This window comes from Diceros bicornis, chromosome 37 (assembly GCF_020826845.1).
Source record: "Diceros bicornis minor isolate mBicDic1 chromosome 37, mDicBic1.mat.cur, whole genome shotgun sequence".
Lineage (NCBI taxonomy): Eukaryota > Metazoa > Chordata > Mammalia > Perissodactyla > Rhinocerotidae > Diceros > Diceros bicornis.
In genome coordinates this window covers 4960864-4983711 of record NC_080776.1, presented here as the reverse complement: position 1 = coordinate 4983711, position 22848 = coordinate 4960864, and the positions used below count along the sequence as shown (strand labels likewise).

Below are 22848 nucleotides of genomic sequence, written 5' to 3'. Positions count from 1 at the left end.
ACATAAAATAATATGACAAAGTTGCAATTAGACATTTCACATTTATCAATAAATGTGAATGAATGGCTTAACTCATCTACTAAAATGAAATGATTTTCAATCTGTCTGACAAAGCAAAACTCAAATACATTCTGCATATAAGACTCATAAAATGATTCAGAAAGGCTATAAATATAAAGAGATGGGCGTAGACAGACCAGACTTCTGGAAATAATAATAATAAAGCAGAGGCAATACCGATACCAAACAAAATAAACTTCAATCTAAAGTATAGTAAATGTGGCAAAGAATTATTGTTTTTAGTACTAAAAGCCTCAATTCACAATAAGAAATAACACTTGTGAATTTCTATGCACCAAAATAACACAGCAAACACCTTTTTAAGCCAAAACTACAAGAGATGCAGAGAGACATAGAAAGAAACATACTAACCATAGGAAATGTTACTACATCAGAATTAGTATGAGATAAATCAAGTGGACACAGGACAGGATAGAGAAGTCCTACAAAAGCTAATGAATTAGGTAGAAATTATGTTTACATAGAAATTTACACCCTGATAATAGTGAATATATCTTCTCAAGCACTTATGGAACAATCATAAAATTTGATTATATATTAACTCACAAAATATGTTTCATAATTATAAATATCACAGTTAAAACTAATAACTTTAAAAACTAGAAATTATTAAAAATATAAAAAATAAAAAGGTAATTTTGACTGGAAATAACAAAACAAAAAATCTTTTATTAAACAATTCTTGAGTGAATGTGGAAATACAAAAGAAAATTAAAGAATATGTTAGAAAAGAATGAAAATGAAAACTAACACACATATATATACTTATGTGTGTACATCAGAATATATATATATCAGAATCTATGAGACACAAAGCAGTAATTGAAGGAAATTATAACCTTAAACACTTTATCAATCAAAATAGAAGAATATGCTTATGTGAATGAAATCCTATGCTGGAAAATATAGAAATATAAAAAAGAAACTAAATCAAAAGAAAACACAAGGAAGGAAATAATACAGATGTAAGTAGAATTTAATGTAATTCTGACTTTTAGAATGTTAACATTTCACACTCAAAGAAAATGAAAAAAAAAAAAAAAAGGAAGGGTGGAAAATCCTAAAATTGAACACAAACAAAAACAAATGATCTAACATATTTCAAATAAATAGGATTTGAATAAATAACACTAACTAAGGGAGATGGGGTAGATGTAACCCAAATAACTGTTACACAGTGGTAGTTGGATTATTTACCTTCAGGCTAAAGACAAAAAGAACTCTAAACAAATATTGAATGCTAATTAGTAGGCTTCCTTTCTTAGGGGCCCGGGTTAGTAACCCTGAAACTACTTTCTGAACATTATAAGATTGAACATATAAGCAAATATATTGTGGATAAGGGGGACTATGTTTGCCACTGGCAGAAAGGAGTTTTAAATGCGGAAAAGGAGAAAACAGAATGAATTCTGTTACTGGATTGAAATTAGAGATATCAGTCTGAATCCATATTTTTTTATATAGTTAGCTGTATGGATAGATATAGGAGTGTGTGTGTGTGTGAATACATTCATCCTTATATCTATTTTTAGCTCTGTTTACTGAGAAGGACTAAAAGCAATGACTCCCCTGCAGTGATGAGAACATGTAGAACCCAGATCTTGATCTCTAGTAACATCTCCACTAAAAGGAACCGGGACTTCTTGGAGAAATGGCTGATTCCAGGATTAAGGCAAGGAAAGTACACGATGAGCCTGAAACATCTTTTGCTAGAAGTGAGGGAAGTGCTCAAAGAATTATGGGGACATGTTAGAAGGACACTGTGGCCCCCCTGAAGGAGATTTCATTAGCCAAGGATGAAAGAATTTGAGCATTAAAATAATGGCATAAAGGGATGTAACTTATTGAATAAAATATAAATACATTAACCCACTTTGATATAAATAAAAAATGAGGGAGAAGGGAAAGCTCTTCCTTTCAGTAGAAAACCAACTAATAAATGAAGAAGAAATGATGGAATTGGAAAATCGCCATTGACAATCATCATCATCATAATCGATGAAGGTGAGAATTATCAATAAATGCTAAAATGAATAGGTGAACTTTTAGAAAACACAGGATCTCTACATAGTCTCAAAGTAACAAGATATTTCTTAATTACAAAGGAAGTATTCAGCTCTGCAGTGGAAAGACTTAGCAGAGTCTACTATAACCACGTGATCAAAGTTAACATCACCAGGAAAGAGATAGATCAACATGTGCCTCCTGATATAATTCCTTGAAAAGGGCATCACTTTTGAGGTATTCCTGTTAAAGTTTCATAAACTGAATCTATTCAAGAGGAAATATCAGACAAACCCAAATTCAGGGACACTCTATAAATAATTAGTCTGTACTCTTCCAAAATGTCAATATCATAAAGCACAAAGAAAGACTGAGACTATCCCAGATTGAAGGGAACTAAAGAGACAATCGAATGCAACACATGATCCCGGATTTTCCTTTTTATAAAGGCATTATTGGGGCAGTTGGACAAATTTGGATTAAGATTCTGTAGATTAGATAATTGTATCAATGCCAACTTACTGATTTGGATAATTTTCCTGTGGTTAAGAGAATGTCTTTGTTTTTAGATACTACACAATGAATTTATGGGTAAAGGGATATCATGCCTACCATTTACTCTAAAATGTTTTGGAAAAACATATATGAATGTGTATATTCAGAAAGAAAAAAGATAAAGAACATACAGTAAAATGTTAACACTTGGGGAAACTGGGTGAAGTGTGTATTGTAGTATTCTTGTAACTTTTCAGTAAGACCGAACCTATGTCTAAATGAATGAATGACTGAATGCATAAATGTATGAATGAATAAATAAAACATTTTTTCATCATTTTTTCATCACCTCTACTGCTACCATCTTGTTCCAAGCCCACCAAAGTCTTCTGCCTGGATTGTTGTCTCCCTGCCCCCTTTCGGTCTATTCTCAACAGGACAGCCAGAGTAATCCTTTGAAAATATAAATCAGATTATGTCCCTCCTCTGCATGTATCTCTATTGAGGACCCAGTACTCTTTTCACACTGTACTGAAATAACTTGTTTACATATCTTTTTCAACCACTAAACTGTAAATTCCTCAAGGAAAGAACTGCACTTTATTCTTGCCTCATTTCCCCTTGTCCACACCTACACGCCTGTCAGAGTACTGACACTCCGTAAATGTTTGTATTGTGAAATTAATCTATTTAGTATCAATCATGGGGAAAACACATGCTCCTGTATTTGCTGCAATTTTTATCTATTTTTCAAGTTAATTAGTTGTTGCATAATATTACCTTAATTTGGTTCATGCTCCTTTGATCAGAAACATTTCACTTTTCCTATCACTGCAGGAAAATGATACAGGGCCTCTGACTTTAGAGAAACACTTTGGGTCTTTCTCTGCTTCCCGATTTATCTGAAAATCTTTTCATGACACAAGAATGTGCTCTCCATTAACAATTTCTCTGATCTCTAAACAAGTAGTGTCTTTCTGATTCTTCGTATAAAAGAAAAAACGGTCTTCTGTGTCATGGATATTTCTCTTCCTGAGGTTTAGATTATGACAGGAGAGGTAAAGAACAGGACCATTGAATACGTACTCATCCATAGTCCTTATATCTCACATTTTTCCAAACCAGAAACCCTTGTTATACCTCCAAAGTATATTAACAATAAAAATTAATATAGAATTAGGAGTTTCATTTTTATCTTTTATAATTCTTCATTTTCTTATAATTTCAGGATCTGATTTTTACCAAAGGCTTGCAGCACATGATTTCCCCAGAATTCAGTCAAACTGTGAATCTCGTTGTGCCATCCGTATGACTGTGGCACTTTAAATCCTCCCTAGCCTTACTCAGGATGCTAGAAACACGTAGTCCTCCTGCGAAGTCTCCCTTTTTCCTCTAAACGTGCCCAGGCTCCAAGCAGCTGTATTCTTGCTTCTCTGTTACTGATACGAGTGATCATTATATCTCCTCGGTATGCTCATAAATTTTCAGCTCCCTACTATTCATTCTGCAGTTCATGGCTGTGTTCACTTGTAACTATCAACAAAAAAGATTAATTATGGAAGTAGCACCCAATTCACCACTTGTAAAATGCATGCTAACACTAACAGTGCATTTGGTAGGGAAACAGAGCTATAACAGCTCTTTAAGATCCTGTGTTTCTGTCATGCTGGACAAAGTGAGACCCACAAGGGCAGAGAGGGGTCGAGTAAAGCCAATAGGGCCACTTGTCACATTTGCTTAGTTCCTGTGGAACAACCCAGAACTTTTGCTTTGTCAACCAGACATGAGTAACATGATGCAAGGTTCTCTGCCTGGCTTGGTGCGGGTCCCCCCAAAACATACCCCAAGACAGATACTTTGAAGGTCATGTATTTGAGAGGTGAACACAAAAGCACATGCAAGGGACCTTGAGGGTATTGTGCTAAGTGAAATAAGTCATCCAGAGAAAGACAAATACCGTATGATTTCACTCATATGTGAAAGATAAACAAACACTCATATAGATACAGAGAACAGTTGGGTGGTTACCAGAGGGAAAGTGGGGTGAGAGGAGGGCAAAAAGGGTAAAGGGGGACATTCGTACAATGGATGGAAACGAGACTTTTGGTGGTGAACAAAACGTAGTCATACAGAAGTCGAAAAACAATGATGTACACTTGAAATTTATATAATGTTATAAATCAATGTTACCTCAAAAATAAAGAAATCAACAAAGAAGAGAGAAATCCAATAAAGGGTGTGTTCTGGGCACATTATGAGCAGCTAGGACTAGGACCCACTGAGGATCCTAGGAGGAACCATAAAAAACATGCTTCACAATGGTCCCACTGGGGTACAGAGATGCTGAGCTATTTACCTGTCCCCAGAGGCATTAACTTGCTAGCACTTGAGCTAAGTAAACTGTGGCATCTAAGAAAGCCCTAAGGGAAGGAAATCTCAGAGAGACGCAGATGTGAGCCCTTGAGGTGGGACGTTGATAATGGCAGGCACCTGTCCAGCTTGGTTGCAGGTGAATTCGAGGTTATGGAGCAAGTCATCAACAGCATCTGCTCCAATCTCCTAGTTTTATTTTGGAGGCTGCCCCAGTGTGAATATTCCATCTCTGAACATAGGGCTTTTCACTGAACACTTGTAGAATTAAATTCACTTGAAAGGTGTAAGTCATTGATAGAAATCTTTGCAATTTTAGTATTGATTTCAGGTGGACCTCCAATTCATAACCATGGCACTAAAAATTAGCACTTCTTTATGTAATACATATAAAAGAATACACAAATTGACAATGGTTATCAGCAAGGGCAATATAGAATGCCAAAATAATAAATAAAAATAAGTGTGTTAAATTTATGTATGTTTTCCATTTATTTTTCTTTTCTGAGTGACTGAGTACATTCATGCACTGCCTAATAACATTTTGGTCAATGGTGGACCGCATATACGACAGTGGTCCCATAAGATTAATACCACATAGCCTAGGTGTGTAGTAGGCTGTACCATCTAGGTTTGTATAAGTACACTCTATGATGTTCGCACAACAACAACAACATTGCTTAACAACGTATTTCTCAGAAGGTATCCCTGTTGTTGAGTGACACATGACTGTGATCTGTGTTCTGTTTGCAGGTTGTATTAGTAGGGAAAAGCTGAGGGTTAAATTTGAGTGGGTTTTGTTTGTGGGGCAATTCCCCATTTTCTAAGCCTCTGTTCATTTTCTCTTCTCCTCATTCTTTTTCTTTTTGTATGTGTGTATGTGTGCGTGTATTTGTTTTTTCTTTAACCACGTCCCCCTCTCAGAGCTCCTTCTAGTCCAAGCCACTGTCATCTTTTGCATGGATGGATGACAAGGGCCAAGCTTGATTTTTCTGCTTCCACCATTGCTCCCCTCTCTCTCACCTTTAGACTGACGAAAAGTAAAGTCATTCCTTTGCTCAAAACTCTCCAATATCTTTCAAGAGCACCATTTTTGTTGTTGTTGTTGTGGTAACATTGGTTTATAACATTGTATAAATTTCAAGTGTACATCATTTTATTTCTGTTTCTTCATAGATTACATCATGTTCTCATGTTCACCACCCAAACCAACAGCACCTTGAGTAAGGGCCAAAGTCATCAAAATAACCTACAAGACTAGGGAAATTGCCCCCTACTTTTCCTACCCACAAACACCTCTCTGGCCTCATTTTACATTTTCCAACTGCTCTTCACCTCACTCACAAACACATACCGGGCATATTCCCACCCCAGGGTTTTTGTACTTGTGTTTTTTTTCTCTCTGGAACACTCTTCCCCCAGATGTCTACAGGGATCTCTCCCAAAACTTCTTTGGGCTTTAGTTCAAATTGTCTCAATTACAATTGCAATATCCTCTTCCCCACCAGCCAAACATCTTTTATCTCATTTCCCTGATTATTTTTTCTCTATAACATGTATCATCATCTAACACACTAGTTATTCTTCTTATTTAGTTTTTCATCTGCCTCTCTCCCCAAAAATTTCCCCAAAAGCAGGGATTTTTGTCTGTTTTATTTTTTTTAATTTTTGTAGCCACAGAGCTTAGAATAGTGCCTGCTGTTTATTAGGCATTCAATACTTAACATGTCCATTGATTTGATTACATTCAGTAGTAGAGACTTGTGTGTGTATGTGTGTGTACATACATGTATGTGTGTGTGTGTATATATATGTATATATATATATATACATATACATATATATATACGTACTTATTTAAAAACAAAAAGTCCTTTTCACATATAGCCTAGAAACAGTAAAATTATTGAGGATCCCAGATTAACTGATTTCAATTTCACTGCATCAGAGATATAGAGGATTCTTATTTAAGAATATTAAATAATATATTAATTTACCTAATTAACATTAAAATTTTATGAAATATACATTAAAATTAAAATCTTGGTTTGAGGCACTTGACATGAAATTGTAACTGGGTATCAGGATATATATAGTATTCACAAAGATGCAGAAAGAGACTAAAGCATGCAAACACATTAAAAAATTACTAATGGACAACCTAATTCCTAATTTTGCTGAGGTGAGAATCCTATTCAGGCTTTAGCACATGTCAGGCTATAGGTTTGCTTCATGGAAAGTGACTGACTATGAAAAGGCAGAGAAGGTATCTCCTACATGCCCCCCCATCTGCCCAATGACCCTGAGTCCTGTGGCCTCTATCGACTAAGACGTTGATAGCAGTGTGTTTCAACTCCCATGTGCTGAGGCAAGATACACAATACACTACTTCTGCTCCTTAGCATTCTGTCCATATTCCTCATAAACTGACCATCGTTTTCCATCAGATACTGCAAACCCCAGAAAATAACTACAGAAAATATGGGGAAGACATGACTGGTTCAGTGCAATCTGAGAACTGAAGTGGAGTGATTTAGGTACAACAGCATGTGCTAGCTTCCCCCAATCTCTCGCTGTCATCCAACCACCACCAGAAGCCGCAAATCCCAGAATATAGCTGGGAAGAAAGTAGGAAAACTGGAGGGTGATATTACAACAACTATATATATTTATATGTTATAATAAGTTAACTAAAAGAATACACTTAATCATGAATTGTACCATTAAAAGGATCACAATAAATTCCAAGAAAAACTAATTTCCCAAGATAAAGAGAGATAATATTAAATAAAAGAAATTTAGTCAAAAAATTCAACTGCTTTGCATTTAAAATAAAGAAACCAGTTAATGGAACTAAATTTTTAAAAATTGTCCAATTTCTATATCAAATAATTTAAACATCAATTACAGATTACATAGAAATTAACGTCAATGTAGCCTACATATCCAACATATGCTTAATGAATATATAAAAGATTTAAATAGCTTAATAATTATACAATTATATATTAAAACATTGACAGGATAATTTTTTTTATTTTTTCATTTTTTCCCCAAAGCCCCGGTAGATAGTTGTATGTCATAGCTGCACATCTTTCTACTTGCTGTATGTGGGACGCGGCCTCAGCATGGCCGGAGAAGCGGTGCATTGGTGCGCGCCCGGGATGCGAACCAGGGCCGCCAGCAGCAGAGCGCACACGCTTCACCGCTAAGCCACGGGGCCGGCCCTGACGGGATAGTTTTAACCTATCTAATTGCCAAAACCAAAGTAACAAGTGTGTGGGAAATTGGGCACACTCCTGGGTTGCTGGAGGGATTACATTAGTGGGTGTGGTCAATATTTTATTGAGCCTTGGCCAATGTGATTTAAATGCTTTCTTAAAATGTAAATCACACCACTTGTAAATATATCTCAGTGAACAGAGCCACAAATGTAAGAAGTGGACCTGCAAGGATGTTTTCTGCAGTCTTGTTGAGAGTATCAAATACTTAAGAAATAACCCAAATATCCAAGTAAGGGAGATAGTAAGAGATTGTCCAAGCCAACAGGGGTGCATCTATATAACTAACTACAATGTATTGGTGATACATTGATAATGAGAATGAGAATGTATATATAGTAATATTTAAAATAGTCAAAATATATTATTGAGTGAGGGACAATTAGCTTATGTAATACTAGGTATAGCACAATGCTACCATTACAAATATAGGAATTTTAATAATAACAATATCTATAGCATATAAAAATCTGAAAGATTATAGTACTAAAATTTTATTATTGGTTATCTTTAGGGTGGATTTTCTAGTATCTTCTTGAAAACTCTACTTTTTCTACATTTAACAATATTTTGCTTGTGTAATAAGGAAATAAAAACAATTAAAAAGCAAAAACTGATTGAACAGTGGCATAAAGACTCTGAAGAAGATCGAATTTTAACCAGCTACGCAAAGTCCAAAGATACACAGCATTTAGGTAGATGAGGATTTGGGAATCAGAAACAATGGACCAAAATGGGGAAAGGCTGAATATCTACTATGTACCATCACTTTACTTATTACATCTATGTAACGCTTACTCTTTTATACTATTTATAATTACTATTATATAAACAGTAATTACTATATATAATACTTTACATATAATTTATATAATTTACAGTATAATATAATATCCTATAAGTAAATAATTGATTACTATTATTCTCTATATTAGGAATTAAACAAATGAAGGTTTAGAAGAGCAGAATAAGTTGTCGAAGATCAGCCAACTGGTTGGTGGCAGAGTGAGGAGGCAGGCTGACCCTCCAACCTCAATTCTGTATTGTCATTTTATGACCTCTCATTTTTGTTGGTTCTCACTGAAAAATTAGAATAGTGTTCAAATGACATTTCAGTGAGAAAAGATGATTCAATATGCTAATATTTTCAAAAATATTGGTTTAACACTGTAATTTAGTGATTCACAAGTGGCATCTACGTTTGGATTTAGCAACTATCAGAGCTGCAAATGAGGCCTCGCAATACAAAACTTCCCTTTGAAATCAAGAGTTCATGTTGTACGCTGCATAGTTAGGATCTGTTTCATGGCTCTATATTCTATTTCATTGATTGAGTTATCCATCTTTCTTCTGTTTTCTAATGTTTCATTTCATAGTAACTTTAAATTATAATTTAATACCTAGTAAGCTTGTTTTCCCTATCAATCTTTTTTTTTTTTCAGTTTTATCAATTGTTCTTTTAGATAGAAAGGTTAGAATCACAATGTCGATATCAAAAACACCCAAAGCAAAAACAATATCAGGATCTTCCTTGGAATTTCATAAACCTGTAGGTTACTTTATTAAGAACTTAGGTGGTATGTTTGTCTCTAATAATCAAAGAATTTGGCAAGCCCTTACATGTGTGTCAATTTTTATTTACGTCTCTCATTGTTATTCTTATGGCTTTATTCTTATATGTTATACAAAATATTTGCTTACATAGTATATTTTTTTTGTTGATGCTGTTGATCTGCATTTTTAACTTTTGCTTTGCCAGCAGAGAGGAAAGCTACTGATTTTTTTTCATTTAATTTTACTGGGCTATCTTTATGACAATTAGTTCTAAAACTCTGAGTTGGTACTTGGTTCTTTACAATTTTCTACATAGATTATTGCAAATAATTATCTTTTCATCTCTTCCTCTCTCTGCACACACACATATATAGCTTGTACGTTATTGAAATAGTATAAATTATAAAAAGATGATAAATAATAGTGAGGTAAAGACAAAGCAGGTCTAAGTGCGGTTTGTAATTGGCTTTTCCAAAGAAACAGGTTTTGCATCAATAGATTCTACTTTCTCCTCCCCCATTAAATTAAGCTTTAATCTTTATTATTTTCTATTTGCTCCTATTTTAGTTAATTCATTGCATTGTGAAGTAGCTATTTTTAGGCTTTCTTGGACAGTAATGAAAGCATTTAAGACTATGACTTTTCTCCTAAGTACATTCATGGTCGTAGCTCATAAATTTTATTAGGAATTCCTCATTGTTGTTTTAAGAATTTGTTACTCTTTGGCCCATGAGTGTTGTAGGATGAAAATACATACATACACATAGTTTAGTATTAACAGATTTTCTTTGGTTCATAAGTCTTTATAAATACTGTGGTTTATGAATTCCTTTTTATTGTTGATTTACGCTTTCTTATTGCATTTGCTCAGCATCTGATAGACCATCTTTAATCATTTGGTACTATTTGAATTTTGATGTGTGTATCTTTCAGTGTTCGTGAATGTAAGTGACAGAAACTTACATTGATAACCACTACCCCCTCAAAAAAAAAAGGGAGAGAAAAATTTTACAAGGTTCGGAAAAAGTCCAAGAACCAAAGGAAACTAAGTAACAGTGACCATTGTCAAATTCCTGATAGGAACAGTCTGGTGAGGCCGCTGCCTTTGGTAAATGTGGACTCCCAACAATACAGTTTCCCATTTGATCCTCTGTCTTTGCATTGCTCCCCTCAAATTCAAAGTTCTAGATGGAAATGCTCGTCTGCTAAGTTTCCGGACACCACAAAAACAAACAAACAAAACAGAACAACCGAAAACAAACCCTAGAACTTTTCAGCCCTGCTTCCCACCAAGTTTCCTACATTGTTGATTTTCCCGTCAAATGAGAATATTTCTTAGATGCTGGGTAGTCAAATAAACAACGAATGGCCATTTCACTATATCTTTTACAGAAGCTTATAATTTCATTTTGTTGTATGACTAAATTTGAGATATTTTTGCCTTTAAATATAGAAGAAATAATTGTCACAAAATGACGTGTTTGATTTTACTTCAGTGTGCTAAGAATCCAGGTAATGTTATATAATGAGGAAGGGAGTGTACACAAGGCAGTATTTTCTTTATTGAATGAAAAGCTTGAGTATAATTAATGGTCAAAAAATGAGTATATGGAGTATTCATGATTATCCATTGGAAACGCACTTTAATTAATTGTCAATCATTTTCTGGTGCTACAGATCTACATAACATAACAAGAGGTGTAGTTTTACCTACACTGATCACAACCGCAGTAGGATGCCAGAAACACTTGCCAAAAATGCTGCATTTAATTTCTAGTTTCATCAGTTACCTAAAAATTATAATTAACATGTAACGCTACAATGAATTCAAAGTTAAGACTATCTTGAAGTACAGCCAAGCCATCACCATTGAAGCTTTAATGGGTTGAATGTATAAAAGAATAAATAACAAGAGACAAGATTATTCCTAAGTAATTTCTATATGTTGAACTGAAATTAGAGGAGTACAAGCAAGATAGGTCAAATAAACACTATACGGACAGTGGCATTACAAATGGATGCCATGAATTACAGTCACTGAGTTCTTGAAAGTGACAGCAACAGACAAAACACTGGAGGAAGCAATCTGCAATGGAGTTGTTCAATTTCATTAAGCATCATTTAACCCATCAACCAAAGAGACAAAACTACAAATCATGAGAAGACTTAGCACTTGCATTCTCAGTTACCAACAAAGGTAAAAGTAACTGTGCGTTTTTGACTTCCAAATACATACTCCCAGTGCTAACACTGTGATTCAATTATTATTTCCACTTAAAAAGAGAATGCTGAACTTTAAAGGTGTCGACAGAACCTGGATTCAGCCTCCATTCTTTTTGACTTCAAAGTCTATGTTTTCTCTACCCTATACTCAAGGAAGAAAGAGCTGGAGGTAATGCACTGGGGCTTCCTTTTGGTCAAACACATTCTATGTTTAAATACCCTCGATATTTGTACATGATAATCCTATATCTTATTCCATTCAAATAGGCCCAAAAATTTATTGTTGCCAAGAGACACTTAGGTTCTATTACATTTACAAAGGTGATATCCATGCCTCTCCTTTGGTTTTAACTTCCCACCAATCATCTATCTATATAATTTCACAGGCAATCTGAATAAAAGTAAGAAACGGTCATTTATATTATTCAAAAGAGGGAATGAAAAAACATCTCTGTTTAACTTTGGAATGTATTATATGATTCTTACAAGGATATGAAACTAAATAATTATGTTTTGCCATACATTAATCTTAACTCTTCTCTAAGAACATGTATTGTGATGAAGGGGGTAAAGTGATGAATTTGAATTAGACTTAGAGGGTTTTCACTTCATCTGGAATACTATCAAACCCAGTGTCACAGAGAGACGCTTACAAATACCTTTTGATGATCAGATTTCATTGACTATCATGTTAAAATAGAGGTAGGATATAGCAGTACAGGGACATGGGCTTTGATGCCAGAAGGAACAGGGTTGCAATCTCAAGACCACCAATTATAGTTGTAAACCTTTAAAAAAGTTATTTAACATCTCTGGTCCTCAGTTTCTTTATCTATAATATGATGAAAATATTCTCTAACTTGCAATGTTGTTTGTGATAATTAAATATAATCATGTGTCTAAAGTGCCTGACAGAATAAATACTAGCTATTTTTATTACAGCTGTTACTAAAGAACATAACAGGAACTGAATTGTCTACATCTGAGGTATATAAATTTCATACTCTCCTAGATGATCATTTCTCTCCTAATAATACAAATATTCTCACATTGACACAAGTAGCCCATTTCAGCAATAAAATAATATTTGGGCAAGCATATGGGGAAAATTTTTGGAGAAGATTTAGCCCATGTTATTTTTATTCAAAGAATGAGTTGTTAAAAGCTGGTATTTTTCTTTTGGATTGTTCCCTCCAATCCTAGAATTCAATCCAATCCATACAATTCAATGTCTTCAAAAGACAGTGGAAAGGGTTGTCTTAACCATGAAAAAAGTGAAGTCTTATCAAGAATATTCGAGTTGCCCTAAACAATTGGTTAGTGATTTTGCTTATTCTTATGCTCTCTTACATCATGACTTTACATCTTTATTGGATTAAATTTAAATAAATTGCATTAAGCATGAAGGAATTATTTCTAACTCTTACACAATTGGGATAATCTCATAAAACTAATCTATCTGTACGTTTCAGTTAGAAATACACAGTGATTAATAATCAGTTTCCATTATTGAATTATGACATTTTTTTCAAAGCCTAATACCCAGAAACAAAAATCTAGTCCTCCTACTGCTGGTCACTGTAATGCTACTTACATTAACTGCAAAGGATAAGAGGAAAAGAATGATGGTATTTGTGATATATATACAAAGATTTTATGTGGCATATACGAGATATATAAAGAAATGCAGCATTTTATGAGTTAACAATCTTTTGAAACCTTATAACACACTAAATTGATTTATTTACTATATGACCATTTTAATATGTATTAAAATGCTTATTTTTAATTTTTACAAAACAGTGGATTTTTCAGATAAAATGTTTTTCTACGTAAACGGCAAAATATCTGACTTATGGTCTCTCCCTCCCTTCATTCCTTCCTTCCTTCAACATCTATTGAGAATCTGTCATGTCAATCACTGTGAAAGTAGAGAAGAAAGATCAGAGTTTCATGACAGAGAAATATTAGTAGGAAACCAAGTATATCATATAACAGGTACTATAAGGATATCTAAAATATATTCAGTTCTTGTATCAGTCAATCTTCTAAGCACTTCATATGATTAACCATTTAACCCCCAGTTTTTACCCTTATGTGATAGGAACTACTACTATCTATATTTTACAAATGAGGAAATTGAGGCACAAAGATTTTAGACAATTATGGCCAAGGCCACATTGCTAGCAAGCAGCAGAATTTGGGTTTGAATCCAGGCGGAATAGCTGCATGCTGTTGCTGTGCTATACTGTCTGATACAAATACAAGATAATACCGAACGTGAGCCCAGGACTCTGTAGAAACAAAGTTAAATACATTTATTCTTCAATTATATCTGCTTGTACCACCTTACTGAAGCCATTAGTTATTAAACAAAAAGTCAGTAAATTGGCAAGATTTGTCTTTTTGTGAAAAAAAAAAAGTCTCACTTGTCAAGTTCAACATTTTACGAACTTTACCAAAAAAACTGGCAAAATTCTATGTGGCATAAAATTTTCTTGGCTGCCTCTTGGGACACCTAATCCAGAGGCGCAAACATGGAAAGCTTTTTAGGGGAGGTGAAGTAGGTCTTTAAGAATAGAAGCAAACTCTCCATTGGAAAGGTGGAAAAGGCACATTAGCTAGAAGAAACAGCAAATGCAAAACTTTTTCAAAAGAAAGATCATTGTATATATTGGCTAATTTCACAGGGTTAGGGTAGAGTGTGTTTGATAACTGATGGTAGCTGACATTTGTTTAGTGAGAGAGCAGTAAGCTTTGCATAGGATTTGTGCAATATAAAGGTCTTTGAATCTAAGCTTCCAAAGCCAGTTGCATTATAATATCTAGGAAAAGATAAAGCAAGGCTTTCCTAGTGTATTGCAATGTATTATTGAGGTTTGAAGCACTTTGGATATTTTTAAGTTGGATAATTTAATGCAAAGTAGTCCTATGATGATTAGAATCTTCACAGTCTTATGCAATGAATCAGAGAGGAACCAAGAAAATGTTTCATACCCCAACAGAATTTCAGTGTTACATTTTAGCAAAACATTTTTTAAAGTTGACCTTAAAGATGAGTTATGCTTTTTTCCCCAAAACACAAGTATTCCTAATTTGTTGACCTATTCTGTGATGACAGACATCTGTCAACCATGTACTATAAGCAGACATTTTTGAAAATAATAACAGTTAATCATCTCATTAAAGTAAAGGTGACATTTTAACAATGAATAACAACAAAAAAAATTTTCAAGAGAAACTTGCTCTATGGAATATTTGATAACAGTTGTTGAAAGTATTTCCTCTACCAAATCTATGTAAAGGCAATCGCCTTTAAAAGCTCTGCAATTCAAGTCTTTAAAAAACGTAGAAACAGACTGTTCTACTTTGTTTTAAAATATTTGAAAACTTCTGATTAGTTTACAAGACCAACTGACCTACCTCAGGATGAGAGAAATGCCTAGCAAAATTTTAACAAAAATGTCTTTGCATAATTAGTGGATGAATTTGAAAATCCAGTATGCAAATTGATAGCTACAGACCATGATGCGCTTTTTCCCTTTAGAGTTTTGTATCTTTGCGAGGGATCATTTGCAGCTCTGATAGTTACTAAATTCAAGCATAGATCCGACCTGTGAATCACTGAAATACAGTGTTAAAGGAATATTTTTGAAAATATAAGCATATTGAATCATCTTTTCTCACTGAAATGTCATTTGAACACTATTCTATCTTTTCAGTGAGAACCAACAAAAATTAGAGGCCATAAAATAACAATATGAAGTTGAGACTGGAGAGTCGGCCTGCCTCCTGACTCCACCACCGACCAGCTGGCTGATCTTGAGCAACTTATTTTACTCTTCTAAGCCTTTGGTTTTTTAAATCCTAATGTACATAATCATAGTAATTATAGTAAGTATTACATAGGTGTTATAGATAGGTATTCTAAATATGTATATATATATATATATAAAATACATAGATATTCAATAATTGTTCATCATAAAATCCCCTCTTGGAATAGTGAGCTTCAACACAAAAAGCCAAAGCTATAGTTATAGCGAGTACATAGCATTTACCATATTATTTTAAGATAATTTATCTTTGTGTCTGATCCCTAATAGACTGTGTTCATTGAGGGCAAGGACTCTGTCACAATCAACAATCCAGAACCCAGCCAGGATGTTGCCTGGTACAAACATCTTCAATACATTTTACTAAATTGAATGTGGCAGAGGAACAAAACCTATAGAAAGAAGGTACAAGCTCTGCCTTTGTTTCCACATTCTGGCTTCTGAATAATGTCCAGCTCTTCTGAGAGTTCACCAGATCCCATCTGGGGAAGCCAACAGGCCTATGCAGGGTACAGGTTGAAATGTGAGTCGACAACAAGTTAGGTACCAGACAAGACCCAAGAGTTTAACTTTTTTGGTGAGTTCTTAGTTTCTTCACTGTATAGAAACTCACAGTGATCACTTACTGGATCTTTTGGCTGAAGCTAAGTCAGGACAACTCTGTATGCTGGACGAGAGCCTGCAGTTAGTCTAGGGAGCAGGGCACGGCCACCAAAGGCAGTCCAGGCCATGAACTCTCTGTGTCTGATTCATTGCAAGAGACAAATGTTAGCTACTCTGACCATTGCCCCCCCAGCTCCGAACAACTCACAGATGTATTACTCATTCTAGTCCATGTTTTACTGTACAGTGAGCACATTCTTTTTTTAAAAAAAATTCAAAAGCCTTAATATTTTCATTGGACTTGCAAGTGACTCATATTCTTATTGCATTTATTTTAAATAGGCTTCCAAATCACTGATGTGTATCAAGATTTTTTCATGTCACTTTTTGAGAAGGCATTATAATTTTCATTAAATGTACTATATTATACATCATTTTCTGGCAATATTACAATCTTATTTTTCAATTTTTCAATTTCAATAAAATAATTTTACTGTTTTGTAACTTTGAGGAAAAATACTCTGCATGTAGACAGAGTGATTTCATGAGTTGCTAAATGGCAAGCTATTTAATAGCCTCCATTTGGTAATTATAAAGATTTATATCCCTCTCCTAACCTCCCACAGGATTCAGAGCTGATCTGTCCAGCTGACTCAGAGACTGACTTAGAGGTCTCCACATTCATTATCTTTGACAATAAGCTGTGAGATCGGGTTAGTGATTTAAGACTAGTATCTGTTTAGGAATGGGGGAAAGAGGTTTAAAACTAATTTATAGGAATATAATCCACTGGTCACTTTCACATCTAAGCAAAAAATATTTTAGAGGATGTCTCAATACTAATTGATCACATTGAGGTGACAAAATGTACTCTTTTCACTTTACTAAGAAGAGAAAGAAGTCATTTATCTCCTTTGATGTTCAGACTTTCAGTGTAACCTGACAGTTTATCATTTATCAAGGAATTAACATAATTTAAAAGTTATAAAGAAGAAGACTACCAGCATACTACACATACAGTCGATGTTACAAGTCAAGTAACATCATCCATATTAATTTGTTGTGCAGTTTTTTACTATTACATAGAAAAACTATAGCAACCCTGGTTACCCTTTTCTATATCTCACAATATCCAACTACAAAAATAAATTAATTTTTAACTCCTTCATGAATGATTGAGATATAAAAGAGTTAGTCATTCCATATTAAATAAACAACATATAACACGTACCCTTTTAAAACTATGTATATGATATGAATTTTTAAAAATCTGATTATTTCAAGGTTTTTTGTTTTGTGTTTTAAATAAATGAGGTAGATCTGAAACAATATCATCAGAACTGCCTAATGCAACTTAAGCAAAATGATTCTGTTTAACTCTAGAGTTGTTGTCATATATTATTTGTAGAATTTTATATCAATATTTTAGTTAACTTGCATTGTCTAGTTATTAATAACCTAAAGAAAGTGAATTTCCCTTTGTTTTACATGCTAATTATATATTACATAGATACCAACTTAAATATATATTTTTCACCATCTGGCTTGAAAATATTTTCAGAAAATAAACGCATTAAATGAACTTTATTTCTAATCATTGACGCATTTACCTTTACTTGTTAATAACATTTCTTTTATACCAAAGTATTTGAGTCCTTTTTCTAGTATTAATGAATATAAAGCTAGCATATATAGTAATAAAAAATTACTATAATAAAATTAATAATATAAATTTTAATTTGCTGTTATAAATTTAAAAATTATAATTAAAAATACATAATTGTATTCATTAAAGAAATATCCTGGGATTCACAACCTTTCTATGGGCATACATTTAATCCATGTGCTATGCTATTGTATGTTAATGGCGCTGTGCTGTGCTGAATCCCTTGTCTCTCTTGCTCTCAGAGATGCTATGGGGAATAAGAACAGCACACAAAAAGCTTGCAACATCAGGTGGCAAGGTCACTGTCAATAAACCACTCTCTGCATTTAAGGCAGATATACGAGAGGCAACTTCTGTTAAGAAGAGTTTTACCTCTGAGCATTAGTGCTTCAGTTTTTCACATGACAGAAAGTAAACAAGAGACACAACTTTTTGAGAACATTCAGTTACAGCACTTTGAGAGAGAAGGGAAAGAAACTGAAGAGAAAATGAACATAAAATTTAGGTCACTGCTAAATTAATATTTTCTTTATGGGTTTTTCTTTACCAATTGCTTTTATATGCACTTCACATCTAAGTATTTAGGCTAAATGCGTTGAAAATCTTGCTTTTCCATTGATGCTCCATTAGCAGGAGTGAACTCTGCTGCATCAGGGTCTAAGCTATTTTGAAACAAGGGGAGGTTGTGGGACCTTTGTACCCAAGAACAAATAATTCTGATTTCATTCTTAAGTCATGTCTGATACACTTTTCCCACAATGCCCTGTGACTTCTGCTTCCTCAGAAGAATCTCTGCAACATGTGAAGTTGGTGTCTAAGACATTTGTGGCTCTACTGTTAGCTTTTTTCTATACTGTGTGAACCTGAGGACTTCTTGTCCTCTATTCACCCTAAACAAATTTGCCTCTGAGGATTAAGTATGGCCTCTGATACTGAACTTAGGTCCCAGTTCACACCATTTGTCTGTTCATCACCATAGTCATTTATTGATGTCTATCATGTGTTGTATATGGGAAGATAAGGGGAAGAAATTACAAGCTGCATTTCTTTACTGACCCAGGAGCCAGAAACTATGCATATTTCTTCTTTTTTGTATAGTCTCCTAGAGTCCTTGTTTTCTTCATTATCTTCATCAAATGTCGCTAAGAAAGAATAGTTATATCTAGTATATAGCATATATACATTTGCATATATGAAAGTTTAGCATATCTTGGCATTTCTCAAGTTACTAAAATTTGTGCTCAATAAGCCTCTGTGTTCTCTGTTCTTTTTCCTGCATCTTCAATCCTTTCCTCTCACCTTGCTCTTACCCCTAAACAAATAAACCTGTTGTTTTCTTTCTGAACCACGGAGGACCCTTGACTTGATCCTAGCGCTACATCCTTTTCGTCTCTTCATCTTCGTAGCCAAACTATTTGAAAATGTAGTCCCCATCTTCTGTCTTCATTTATTCCCATCTAATTCACTCCTGAAGCCACAGCAATCCAGGGCTGTCTAGTTGTAGCACTGAAAATCCCATGACCCACAAAAACCCTCAGTCCTAGACAGACTGAGACGGTCAGGCACCTTAAACCTCTGCTCCTCCCATAATCCCCACCTCCAGTCACTCTTCGGATTCTGATGGTTAAACCTCCCACCTTTAACCCATTCTCTCCTTGTTATTCTCATGGACAATCTCCTAATTCAAATTCTCACCTGCTCATAGCCTGTTGTACTAGCCTCCTCAGTGAGACTGACTCCCTTACTCTACTGTCAAGTTAATCTTTCTAAAAGGCAAATCTGATTATGTTACCCTGTTTCCTTACACTCTTTAATAGATTCCCTCTGAAACAGTATAAAACTTCAATCAGATATTTCATGATCTTGTCCTTGTCTCTCTGTAGACTCTTGCCTGTCACGTCTTCCTTCTGCCTCAAGCTCTATTCATATACATTATTACTCCGAGAATATGCCATTGTAGCCTCCCACTTCTATGGCTTTGTACATGCACTGCCCTTTCCTAGAATTCATCCTTCTCAAGACTACCTGTGTATCCTACTTACCCTCCAAATCTCAGCTCAAGCACAGCCTCCTCTTGGAAGCCTTCCACACTCTTCCAGGCAGCTGAGGGTTCTTCTTGCTTTTGCCCCGTACCTTGTACATTTTTTCATTTTAACACATACTTCATGGCGTTGAAATACTCTCTTGTTTCTCTTTCCTTACCAAACTACAAGGTCCTTACGGAGAGGTACTATGTGTTTCCCTTTCATATTCCCTACACCAGCAGAGTTTCTATCTCAATAAATAATTGTCGAATTAATGTTTAACAAAGTAATTGCATTATTTTTATAGTTCTTACATTTAGAAGGCAGGTAGAATAGAGTACATAGACAGGATCTTGTAAATAGGAACTTACTACCATTCTGTTTCCCTACATGCCGTAGCGCAATTACTTTATACATTGCACCCAGTACCTGAGGAGTGACACCTGGAAAAAGGGTTGATGATTTGCTTACCGTTCTTGCATCCCATACAGACAGGGTCTTATCTGCAGAACCCGTGAGAAGAGTGTTGGAGCAAGGAAAAAACTCAATGCTGTTCACGGAATCTGTGTGTCCATACAATGTGCACCTGCATCTTTCACTGTATAGAGAGAAATTGAGAGTTTTAGGAGTTAGCACCTACATGTTTCTTATGCTGTCTATACAATGCTAATAAAGATAACTTAAGCGTCTGAGGCATAAAATAGTCTTATAAACGGCAAAAATGTACAAGGACATTTTAAAAGGAAAATTCTACAACCAACTTATATTCTAAGCACTTTATAGAATTAGTACCATAAAATTGACTAAACTTAAATTAATTACGTTCAATTTATAAAGTCACTTGGTAAAGCCATCTTGATACTATCTCATTTATTCCTTATCATGAAATGACTACATGAAAATCGTCCCCATCTAATAAAGGAGTATGCTGACAAAAGGAAACATTTCAGTAGTGTGTTAAGACCAGATAAACTTCTTTGTCATTCTGACTCTCTTCTTTTTTTCAGCATTGGGTGTATATTAGAATCACGTGAGACACTTTTAGCACCTAGCTTCAAGGCCCAGACATTCTATTTCAATTGGCCTGGGATGGAGCCTGCGCATTAGTGGGAATTAATGTCTCTTCTGGTGATTATAATTTGCCTTTAGGGATGAGAATAGAAACCAACGGTTCTCAAAGTGTTTTACCCAGACTAGCAGCATCAGCATCACTTGAGAACACGTCAGAAATGCAAAGTCTCTGGCCTCATCCTAAACCCACTGAATCAGAAACTTCGAGATTGGGGCCCAACAGAGAGCAGGAAAATTCCTCATTTGTACTGTTTGCTTGCTTTTAATTAACTTTATTTATAAAACTTTTTTAAAATAGAGAAAGAGTAGAAGCAGGATAACTAATAATGCTGAGAACAGAGGAGTCAATACAAGTACATTTCTAATATGCTAACCAGTTAGTCAAGCTCTCACCAACTGGTTCCTCTCTGGCTTGAGCCGTGCCATATGCGATAATATGGTGTAGTGGGAAAAACACTGAAATAGGAGCTAGGAGACTGGGTTCCAGCTCTAACTTCGACGGAAACTAGCAGGGGGAACCGTAGACAAGTTATTTAATCTCAGTGGCAGTAGGTCTCCTTCACGTGAGAATGAAATTATTTAATTTGATGCACTGGGTGTCAATCCAGCTCCCGCATTCTGAGATTCTATGACCAAGGCTGTAAATGTAAAACGGAAGGGGAGAAGTCACACTGAGCACAGCATCTGAGAACTGTTTGGAGTCAAGTTTGTTTCTCCTTACTTAAACTTTGTCATTTTTGAGAAGTCAAGAGATATTAAGATTCACGTGTACGTGAATATGTGTGTAAGTTACTCAGCGACACTCCTCTTAACTGAGCCTGTCTGTATCAAAGTTAAGTACTGTAGGAATTAATATCAGGAATAAGGAAATAAAAGCAATACATTCATTGATTAGAGGCACTTTGTATTAATTTCTTTATCTCAATATTTCTGAGACAGGCTGATAATATTTTGATCATTAAAATTGGTGATATGTCAATATATATCAGGGGTCAGCAAACCATGGACCATGGGCTGGTTGCTTATTTCTGCAAATAATGTTTTATTAGAACACGTCAATTTGTTCACACATGTCTATTTCTGCTTCCCCACCCAATAGCAGAATTGTACAGTTATAAGAAAGACCATATGGTTCACAAGCCTAAAATATTTAATATCTGGCCCTTTAAAAATATAATTTGGGTATTTATAAGTATGCTTGGATTTTACTTATGACATTTAACTGTTTTTGAGATGGGTAAAGACACTTACAGGATAAATTGTTATATTTTATTTTTAAAGAATTACTGGTTTATGTAGAAATTTTGCCTGCTATTTTCTAATGATTCTCAAAACATAAGTATAAAAAATTTCTTTAAAGATTTATGTTCCAAAGCCCACCATATTGAAATAATCATCTTTAACTATCAGAGTAATTGTTCCAGATATAGTTCTATGGAGAGATTTTACAGAAAAATGAGAATTATAATATATAGTAAATTATCAAGTTAAATTATATAAGATTTAACCATAAAACAAAACAAGTAGAATTAAAAATATTGCTGAAAGTCAAGTAAATATTTTATTATTATGAGAAATCATTCTCTAAAAGGCATCCTAACATTAAGAAAAATATTAAAATTAGATGTTATTTTTAAGCA

General features: G+C 34.4%; 1 protein-coding gene across 4 annotated transcripts in view; it reads right to left on the bottom strand.

The window, feature by feature from the left end:
* Positions 1-22848, bottom strand: part of LOC131398997 (sperm-associated antigen 16 protein-like) — a 598225-nt gene that overhangs the window by 339493 nt on the left and 235884 nt on the right. For all 4 annotated transcript variants that reach the window (XM_058532945.1, XM_058532944.1, XM_058532947.1 and 1 more), the window contains exon 4: positions 20609-20735. In XM_058532945.1, the coding sequence (XP_058388928.1) occupies positions 20609-20735 (127 nt within the window). The remainder of the gene's footprint in view (positions 1-20608; positions 20736-22848) is intronic.